General features: G+C 38.2%; 1 protein-coding gene across 1 annotated transcript in view; it reads left to right on the top strand.

The window, feature by feature from the left end:
* The first annotated feature begins 203 nt into the window (after positions 1-203).
* LOC150041065 (fibronectin type III domain containing protein 3C1-like) overlaps positions 204-11,186 on the top strand; it is a 46,285-nt gene continuing 35,302 nt past the window's right edge. The window contains exons 1-4 of the mRNA XM_090327124.1: positions 204-305; positions 1,206-1,316; positions 1,688-1,777; positions 2,359-2,434. Coding sequence (XP_090183250.1) covers positions 1,245-1,316; positions 1,688-1,777; positions 2,359-2,434 — 238 coding nt within the window. The 5' untranslated portion in view covers positions 204-305; positions 1,206-1,244. The remainder of the gene's footprint in view (positions 306-1,205; positions 1,317-1,687; positions 1,778-2,358; positions 2,435-11,186) is intronic.

Genomic DNA, 11,186 nt, shown 5'->3' with positions numbered 1-11,186 from the left:
TTTTCATCAGATATATTCCATATTTTTCAATACTCCAAATCTTTTTAAAAAAATAAGTCTTAAATTTATGACAATCTGCATTTATGAATAAAAAGCCTAAGAGAAAAAAATCTTGGCCAGGAAGTGATGTCAGTGTGTTCCTGGAATTATGACATAGTGAACATTCTTTTATGCTGACGGCACATTTCCTTTCAAGGACTGACTGGAGAGGTTGACTCTTAAATATCCTCCCTCTTATCCATCAAAAAGTTCATTTTTCTTCTGATTTTTTTATCAAGATGGTCAAGATTCAAGTAACTAAACAGGTACAGATGTGTTCTCACTCATTTTAACCTGGGAACTAGATTTCTAATTTTAAGTTTGGTTCGAAAATTTGGATATTTAGGATGTTTGGTTTAGTGTCTAAGAGTTAATGTAATTAGTATCTGAGACAGTTAAGGTAAATTTCTAAGATCTTAGCCCTTTTTTATTTAGGCAGTTGGAACTCTGGGCCTGGTGGTTGCTAGGGGAGGGGGATGAAACCATTAAGCCACCCATCCAGCTCTGGTTTTCAATGGTTATTTTTAGGGTAATACTGGCACTTGCCTGAATAGAGATTCACCTACTTTTAGTTTTAGGCTTCCATTGGCCACTGGGATCAGTGTATAGCTTCCCTCCTGTGGAAACAGAATCTTAGACTTTTGTGATTGCGTTGCCATGGTACCAACCACGGTACTAACCAAAGCTCCCTGTGTCAGCCTCTAATGTAATTTGGTATGACAAGTGGGTACCAAAATTGGATTGAAAAGGGATCTGTCTTAACTTTTCTGTCCAAGCTGCTCTTGAACTGCAATCTTCTTATTCTCAGTCTTTCATGTAACTAGAATTACTACTGGTATTATTTTTAAAGGCACTTAGTAATTCTTTTAGCTATAACAACTTGGTGATTAACATCATAGTTTAAAAATCAATGTGTTCAACTGTGGCTGAGTGAATCAAATAACTAATGACTTGCTTAGCTAAACAATTGTCTTTGAAATGGACTCTTCACATAAGTGGCAAACTTTATATTTCATTTGTGAAAAGCAGTGATTATTTTGAAACATTACCATAGAATAGTACCATAAAATTTGTCTCAAAATCAAAAATTGAAATATATTTCCTCACAAATATGTTGTCAAGTTTTATTATTTAAAAGCGTGACTGATTTGTCGTTTTCTTTTTAGAAATTTCACTTATCGTGAAAACCAACATCCTTAAACAGGATGGATTCACAGCTCGTTTCTACTTTTACTTACATGCCTCTGGTAACTCCCTTTATGAATCCCGCACAGCAGGTATGAGAAGTTTTGCTTCCTTTTTTTCTCTCTTTCATTAAAACTGGTTAAAAATGTTTTAGAATCTAGTATTGATTCTTATTTAGGAAGCTATTTAAAGAATACTTATAGAAATTTTGTATGTTTAAAAAATTACTCTAATGTAAATTAAAGTTCCTTTAACTTCTCTGGAAGTTAAAAAGAGCAAAGATTTCTCTTTTGCTTAATAAAACTGAGACAAAGATGATGTTAGAAGTGTCACAAGGAAACCCCTGATTTTTGTACATTTAATATTAAGTCATATTTAAAGGTAAATGATTTTTTTACGTTTCCTAAATCTGTGAAGGTGAAAAATTGCTTGGAATTAACATTTTTTCTTTTTTTTTTACTAGATGGAAAGTTACCAGGATGCAAGTAACACTCCACAAATCGTCACTTATCCAAAAAGATATAATAGATGGTCTTCTCGCCCTCAGTACTGGGTAAAACATGCCTGAATTATACCTTCAGATAAGAAATTTAGTTTTCAGGGCTGGGAATGTGGCTTAGTGGTAGAGTGCTTGCCCAGCATGTATGAAGCCCTGGGCTAATTCCTTGGTATCACAGATAAGGAAAAAGTCAAAAGTGGTGCTGTGACTCAAGTGGTAGAGCGCTAGCCTTGAGAAAGATCAAGGACAGTGCACAGGCCCTGAGTTCAAGCCCAGGACTGGCAAAACAAAAGAAATTTTGTTTTCTGAGTTTTTCTGTATTGAGGAAGTTTTATTTTGAGGGGGAGGGATAGATGAGACAGTGGTCATTCCACCACAGTGCACCTCTTTTCTATGACCTTGTGAAGTTTTATTTGAGTGGAGCAGAACTGTTCCTACTAAGGGATATTAAATATCTTAAGTGTCCATTGATCTGATTGTATTCTCCATTCATTAGTGGATCAAAATATTGCTCAAAAGGATGATACTGATACTTACATGAGCTAAAAGTTTTTAAAAACATGTCATTGCTTATTGCTATTTTCCAGATTGTTGCATTGCTTATCATTTTATTGTATTGTAATGCTTTTTTCAAGATTATTTTGGTCCAAGTTAACCCTGGCGAGATCCTGACCATAAAGGCCGATGATGGAACTATTCAAAATATTCACGGTCAGTAAAAGTGTATTTTAGTTTAAATCTAAGAGAGTAGGTTTACAATATTAGTGTGAAATTAGTAAAGCCCACTAGAGTTAGATTGAATATTCTTTTTTTGCCAGTCCTGGGCCTTGAACTCAAAGTCTGAGCACTGAGCTGCTTTTGCGCAAGGTTAACTCTCTACCATTTGAACTACAGAGCCATTCTGGGGGTTTTTTGTGTGTGTATGCCATACTGAGGAACCAAACCCAAGGCTTCATACACACTAGGCAAACACTCTACCACTAAGCCATATTCCCAAATCCCCCCATTTTTTGCCAGTCCTTGGACTTAAACTCAGGGCCTGAGCACTGTCCTTTGGCTTTCTCAAGACTAGAGAGAGCTCTACCACTTGAGCCACAGCACCACTTCTGGTTTTTTTTTTCTATGTATGTGGTACTGAGGAGTTGAACTGGGTCTTCATGCATTCGAGGCAAGCACTCTACCACTAGGACAAATTTATGGCCCGAAAAGAGATTTTTTTCTGCCAGTCCTGAGGCTTGAACTAAGGGCCTCGGACACTTTTTGCTCAAGGCTAGTGGCCACTTGAGCCACAGCACCACTTCTGCCTTTTTCTGGGTATATGGTACTGAGGAATCAAATCCAGGGCTTTATACATGCTAGGCGAGCACACTACCACTAGGCTACACTCCCGGCCATCTTTTCTTTCTGTTTTTTTTTTTTTTTTTGATGTTGTTGTTTTGTTTGGTTTTTTGAATATTTTTTCTCTTTTTTTTTCAAGGAAGAGATTTTTTTATTGTGCTTTTAGTGGCTCTTTTTTTTCTTTTCTTTTTTATTTGTATTTTATTGTCAGGGTGATATCTAAAGGGGTTATAGTACCTTCCTGTAAAGTTTTCAGGGTATCTGCTTTTACCTCAAGGACTTTGATCCATTTGGAATTAATTATGGTGCAGGGTGACATATAAGGATTCAACTTGAGTTTTCTTCAGGTGATTAACCAGTCCTGCAAGCACCATTTGTTGAAGAGATTGTCTTTCTTTCATCCTATTTTTTTGGCTCCCTTATTGAAGATTATTTAGCCATAGGTCTGTGGGTTAATTTCTGGGTCTTCAATTCTATTTCATTGGTTCTCCGGCCTGAGCTTGTGCCAGTACCAAGCTATTTTTATTACTATAGCTCTATAACAGAGTCTGAAGTTTGTTATTTGTATTCCCCCAGCACTGTTCTTTCTGCTAAAGATTGGTTTTGCTATACGGATTCTTTCATTATTTTTGGAATGCTTCTTCTATTTCAGTAAAGAATGACGTTGGGATGTTGAAGGATATTGAATTGAATTTGTAGATGGCCCGTGGCAATATTGCAGTTTTCATGATGTTAATCCTTCCAATCTACGAGCATGGAAGGTTTTTCTACTTCCTTAGTATGGCTTTAATTTCCTTTTTCAGGTTTTTCAAGTTTTCATCTAAGAGGCCCTTTACTTTCTTGGTTAAGTTAAGTCCTAAGTATTTTTTAGGTTATTGCTTAAGTTTGAATATTCTTAAAATAACATAATCCTGATAGGAATCCAATAAACAAAATGGTCTGGTCTTGCTAATCATACTAAAACCCTTCAAAGAGTAGATGGATAAATACTAAGAGACATAGACACGTAGAAATATGGAGGCATAAATAGAAACATAGATATAGATAGAGAGAATATAGAGATAGAGAAAACAGGAGAGAGAGAAATAGAATGTGCTATTGATAGAAGAATAGAGAGATAGAAAGATGAGAGAGCAAGAGAGAGATACCCCTGTGCCAGCACAAATTAGATGCACAGATGTATACATAGATAGATGAGATATATTAGAGAGAGTTAGAGATAGATATAGAAAAATAGTGAGAGATAGTAAGAGACAGATAGAAAGTGATAGATAGAGATGCCTCTGTAGAGCACTGGCTAGAGAAAAAAAGAGATGGAGAGATAATGGCATAGATGCCTGAACTTAGAGAAAGGTAGAGGAAGAGAGGAAGAGAAAGGCATATAGATACTAGATACAAGTAGATAGATAGGTGAGAAATAGAGATCTTTAGAGGGATACAGTGAGAGATAAGGTAAAGAACTAGAGAGACAGAGACCTGAATATAGATCAAAGATAAGTGAATAGATGAGAGATAGATAAAAAGAGGGAGCTATAAAGGGAGAAATAGATGGAGTGATAATCACAAAGAAATAGAAAAGGCGGTGGGAGCATAGCCTAGTAGCAGAGTGCTCACCTAGCATGCATGAAACCTTGGGTTTGGTTCCTCGGTACCACATATTTAGGAAAAACTGAAAGTGTCACTTGTGGCTCAAGTGGCCGAGCGCTAGCCTGGAGAAAGAACTGTCCAAAGACAGTGCCCAGACTCTGAGTTCAAGTCCCAGGACTGGCAAAAAAAAGAAAGAAATAGAAAGGGATATAATTCCAATACTAGATGAATGGATAGATAGATAGATAATAGATACATACATACATACATATACAGAGAAATAGAGACAGAGAGACATAGGTGGATAGCAAAATGATAGATACCCCTGTACATTGGTACAGACAGAAGGAGTGAGAGAGAGAATTATAGTGACACAGAAAGTGATAGTCTGAGCCAGATAGTGATTGAGTGAAAGAGATGTAGTCATACAAGATAGCTAGAGAAATAGAGAAAAAGTGATACTCCAGTATCAGTACCAGTACAAAATATATAGATGAATACATAGATATATAGATGGAGACAGAAGATAGATGAATGTAAGATTTAGAGATAAAGAGAAAAACAGAGATAGAAGAGAGAGATAAAAAGATAGCTATATACCACAGTACCAGCAAAGATAGATGATACATACATACATACATACATACATACATACATCCACTAATCAATGCATAGAAAGATAGAAACAAATATGTAGAAAGATACAGATATGGAGAGATGACTGGATAGATGAAAGAGAAAGATTACAAACAGAAGAAGTGATAGAGAAATAGAGATAAATAGAAGTTCAGAGATAGAGAAAAACAGAAGATAAATAGATGAGAAATAGAGATTAGAGAAAGATAGAGGGACAGCTAGAAAGATGAACTAATAGCAATAGATAATCTGATAGAGATGAAGAAATAGGGAAGGTCATGGCACTACCAGAACTAGATAGAGAAACAGAAGCAGAGAGATGGAAAGTTACCCCAGTACCACCACAAAGTAGAGAGAGAGAGAGAGAGATACAGACAGACAGACAGAGAGAGAGGGAGAGGGATGGAGATGGAAGGAGGGCTTAGGGCTAGCACTCGGGCCTTGAGTTCAAGCCCCAGTACTGGCAAAAACATAAATACATGGAGAAATAGATAAAAGATAGAGAGATGAGAGACAGAAATAAGGGAAAGATAGAGGGATAACAGTAAGAGAAAACGGGACAAGGATAGATAGATACGCCAGTACCCGCACAAAATAGGTAAGTAGGTAAATAAATAGATATGCATCCATTTATAGAAAGATAGATGGAGAGATAGATGATAGATACAGAGAGAGTAATAGATGAGAGAAAGGCAGAGATACCCAGTAACAACACTAAATATAAAAGAGAGAGACAGAGTGTGACATAGAGAGAAGTATAATGACAGAAAAAGTGACAATAAGAGATATCCTGAGGGCCGGGAGTTTGGCCTAGTAGTTAAAGTGCTTGCCTAGCATGCATGAAGACCCGGGTTCGATTCCTCGGTACCACATACATAGAAAAAAAAGAGCTGGAAATGGTGCTGAGGCTCAAGTGGTAGAGCTCTATCCTTGAGAAAGTCCAAGGACAGTGCTCAGACCCTGAGCCCAAGCCTAAGACTGGCCAAAAAAAAAAAGATATCCTGAGAAATGGAGAAATAGATAGATGTAGTCTTGCAAGATAGAGATTTTTTTAAAAGAAACTGATACACCTCAATACTAACACAAATAGATGTATAGACAGAGACGCACATACATAGAGATTGCCCAGTACCAGTGCAAGATAGAGAAAGATAATAGAGAGAAATTGAGAGAGATCAAGGTAGATAAAGATATACAGAGATATATAGAAACAGAGATTGAGATACAGAGAGGAAGAGATAGATGACTAATAGAAATAGAGAGATGGGGGGCCGGGAGTTTGGCCTAGTGGTAGAGTGCTTGCCTAGCATGCACGAATACCCGGGTTCAATTCCTCAGTACCACATACATAGAAAAAAGCTGGAAGTGGTGTTGAGGCTGAAGTGGTAGAGCTCTAGCCTTGAGAAAGTCCAAGGACAGTGCTCAGGCCCTGAGCTCAAGCCCAGGACTGGCAAAAAAAAAATAGAGAGATAGGGAGTTTGGACTAGTGGTAGAGTGCTTGCCTAGCATGCACGAAGACCCAGGTTCGATTCCTCGGTACCACATACATAGAAAAGCCAGAAGTAGTGCTGTGGCTCAAGTGGTAGATTGGTAGCCTTGAGAAAGCCCAAGGACAGAGCTCAGGCCCTGAGCCCAAGTCCAGGACTGGCAAAAATAAAAAAGAAATTGAAAGATAAACAGAGATAAAGAAATAGGAAATGAAAGGACTTCCAGGATATAGAAACAAGAGCCATATAATGTGAGATTATTGTTCTTAATGTACTGTTATTTCTCATATCTTTTGTTGTCCCTTGATTATCTCATATTGTTATAGTATCTTACCTTGTTACCTGCTATATTGTATATATGTTTATTTGTTTATTTGAAATAGGATAAGGAAAGGGGAAAACAAGATGAGGGGAGGGGGTAGGGGAAGGGAAATGGGAACCAAGACATGAGAAAGGTTATCAGTGTTTGTGAAGTAATGCACCTTCTATATGGTGAATATAATGTAACCCTTCTATTAATTATAATTAAAATATATTTTAAAAAGAAATAGAGATAAAGAAATAGAGAGGAAGAAAGAAAAAGGGGAGTGAGTACTTAGAACTGTGCTGCTGGTGGAAGGAAATCCTATCTAAGAAAAGTACATTTCTTTAGAGCTGTGTCATACCATCCTTTGTGCCATCTGCTGGAAAAATAGAATCAAGTCTTAATATTGCCTTTTTAGTTATATCCGGTAATATTATAGCTACAGGATAGTACTGTATTACACTTCTGTGACTATAAAACACCTTATACCTGCTTCATGATATATAGTAGTGACTGTTACTTTATCAGAGCTATTTTTAATTATGTTATTCAATAATGTTTTCTTTCCAGATGATGATTTAGAAACTAACAAAAATGGTGCCAGGTTAAAAAAAAGAAAGAAAATAAGGGCAGGGAGTTTAGCCTAGTGGTAGAGAGCTAAGAGATAATATAGATCAATAGGTAGATAGCAAGTTAGAGAGATAAGAGCGATGATAGAAAAAGAGGATAGGTACACTAAAACTCATATAAAAGTTATATAAGAGGGCCGGGAGTTTGGCCTAGTGGTAGAATGCTTGCCTAGCATGCACAAAGACCTGAGTTCAATTCCTCGGTACCACATACACAGAAAAAAGCCAGAAGTGGTGCTGTGGTTCAGGTGGTAGAGTGTTAGCCTTGAGAAAGCCCAGGACAGTGCCCAGGCCCTGAGTTCATACCCCAGAAGGCAAAAATAGAAAATATATATATGAGAGAGAGAGAGAGAGAGAGAGAGAGAGAGAGAGAGAGAGAGAGAGAGAGAGAGAACAGAGAAATAGAAATAGATAGAGATCCCCCAGTGTTTGGATTGGAAAATGGAAGAGAAGGAAAAAGAAATTGATCAGACTTGATGGGACTCTATTCTCAACAGGCTAGGAATGTTTATTGCCAGCAAGGGGCACAGACATTACTGCAGGTATGGAGGTTGTGTGAGGAGGTGGATTTGGGGTCCAGCTTATATGGGCCTTAACAAAGAAACAAAGTGGTACATATGCTGTTGTTACTCAGGGTGAGGAGCTGAGGGCATGTAATTTCTGTTATGTCCAGAGTAGAATGCATGCCCCACCTAGGGTGACAGGGACTTTCAGCCAGGCCTAAGTTGACATGATCTGCCTGTGATCAGGCATGTGGTCAAGCATGCACCTGGTGTTTTGTTTGACCTAGTGAAATAAGGCAAAGATGAATCTTTCACCCAGTACCATCACAAAATGCAAAGCAAGAGCAAGAGATACAAGTACCAGGAAAAAAATATATATATAAACAGATACGTAGATCCATAGATAAATATTAGATATATAATGAGACATTAAATAGATATATGAGACAAAAATACAGAGAAAGAGGGATGAAGATGTATATAGAGAGAGACAGAAAAAAAGAAAGGAATAATGAGAGATGGTCAAAGAAATAGAGACAATGAAAAGCGTGCTAGATATCCATGCCAGAAAAAAATAGATGATAGATAGATAGATAGATAGATAGATAGATAGACAGATAAACAGACAGATTCAAGATGTAGTTATAGAAATAGATGAAGAGACAGACATAAATGAGAAATAGAAGATAGAGGGAGAGATTAATAGAGAGATAGAGACATAAAGAGGTAGACAGAGGCAGAAATCTCAGTTCCAGCTCAAAATAGATACATAGATACATTGATGAGGCATAGGTAAATGAAAGATGTATAGAAAGGTATAGAGAAGCCAGGCACAGTGGCTCACCTCTATAATTCTAGCTACTCAGGAGGCTGAGATCTGAGGATCACAGTTCAAAGCCAGCTCAGGCACTAAAAAATCTGTGAGAATCTTACCTCCAATTAATAACCAGGAAACCGAAAGTGGCACTGTGGCTCCAGGGGTAGGGCAGTAGCCTTGAGCTGAAGAGCTGAGGGACAATGCCCAGTCCCAGAGTTCAAGTCCTATGACCAACAAAAAAAGAGAGAGAGAGAGTGAGATAGAAGAAGACTGAAATAGAGGGAGGATGACAGAGGAACAAAGAGATAAAGAAAGGGGCAGATACACAGTACTAGCAAAAGATTTATAGATACGTATTGATATGATAGAGAACAAGATAGACACCCCAGTAGCAACAAAAATTAGACAGACAGGCCAGGAATGTGGTTCAGTGGTAGAGTGCTTGCCTAGCATGCATGAAGACCTTAGTTCGATTCCTCAGTACCACATACACAAAATGGCACCATGGCTCAATACATAGAGCACTAGTCTTGAGCACAGAGAGGCTTAGGGACAGTGCCAGGCCCTGAGTTTAAACCCCACAACCGACAAAAAAAATTAGACAGTGAGCATGGTAGAGATACCCCAGTACAAGCACAAAATGCATGCATACATACATACATACATACATACATACACACACACATGTGCAATAGATAAATGATAGTGACAGAAAGAGAAAGAGATAGGGAGAAAATAAAAGATACAGGAGAGATAGAAGAGACACAGAAAAATAGGGATACCCAGCACAAAATAGCCAAATAGGTAGGAAGATAGGTGATAGAGAAAGGTAGGTAGGTAGGAAGAGGGAGGGAGGGAGGGATAAAGAAAGAAGATCATGAGAAAGACAGATACCCCAGTACCTGCACAAAATAGATATAAAGAAAGAGAGTAAGGGGCCAAGAATGTGGCCTAGTGCTAGAGTGCTCACCTAGCTTGAACGAAGCCCTGGGTTCGATTCCTTGGTGCCACACAGAAAAAGCTGGAAGTGATGCTTTGGCTCAAGTGGAAGAGCTCTAGCCTTGAGCAAAAAGTGTCCAAGGACAGTGCCCGAGCCCTGAGTTCAGGCCCCAGGACTGGCAAAAAAAAAAAGTGAGTAAAGCCAGGCACAGTGGTTCATGCCTGTAATCCTAGATACTCAGGGGGCTGAGATCTGAGGATCAAGGTTCAAAAGCCAGCATGGGCACAAAAGGACCTGAGACTCTTATCTCCAATTAACCTCTAGAAAATGGGAAGTGGGGGTTGGCTCAAGGGTAGGTCTATTGCCTTGAGCTGAAGAGCTCAGGAACACTGCCCTGGCCCAGAGTAGGGTGGTACCCTTGAGCTGAAGAGCTCAGGGACACTGCCCTGGCCCAGAGTAGGGTGGTACCCTTGAGCTGAAGAGCTCAGGGACAGCACCCAGGCCAAGTTCAACCCCATGACCCACAAAAAAAGGGGGAGTGAGATAGATACCACAGTACCAGCTCAAAAGACTAGATAGATAGATAGATAGATAGATAGATAGATAGATAGATAGATAGATGCATACACACATACATTGGTACATATGCACATACATGCATACACACATGCATACACACATGACATACATACATACATATACGTAAATGCATGCATGCATGCATACATACATAGTGGAGACAGATGTAAGATAACACAGGTGAGAAACAGAGAGGTAAAGAGAGATGGAGAGAAATCGAAAATGGATATTGTTAGAAAGATTGATAAATAGAAAGACAAAGAGAAATATCCCAGTACTAAAATAAAATAGACAGATAAAGAAAATTATATAGATAGGTGATAGAGAAAGATAAGCATTCACCAGCATAAAAGATGGTGATGATAATGATGAAGAAAAGAGAAGAGAGGGAGGGGTGATAGAGAAAAATAGATTAAGAGACATAGACATTGACAGATGAGAAATAGACAATAGTGTGAGAATGATAGAAAGAGATTGTGAGAATAATAGATACGAAGAGTGATTGAGAGTGAAATAGAAAGATACCCCAATTTCAGCACAAAATAGATATATACATACATGTATAAATTGAGACAAGAGACATACAGAGGCTGGGAGTTTGTCCTAGTGGTAGAGTGCTTCCTAACATACATGAAACCCTGGG

Source organism: Megascapheus bottae, chromosome X, assembly GCF_031878675.1.
Source record: "Megascapheus bottae isolate mThoBot1 chromosome X, mThoBot2.hap1, whole genome shotgun sequence".
Lineage (NCBI taxonomy): Eukaryota > Metazoa > Chordata > Mammalia > Rodentia > Geomyidae > Megascapheus > Megascapheus bottae.
The sequence above is the reverse complement of the archived record's forward strand: the minus strand, read 5'-3'. Positions and strand labels throughout refer to the sequence as shown.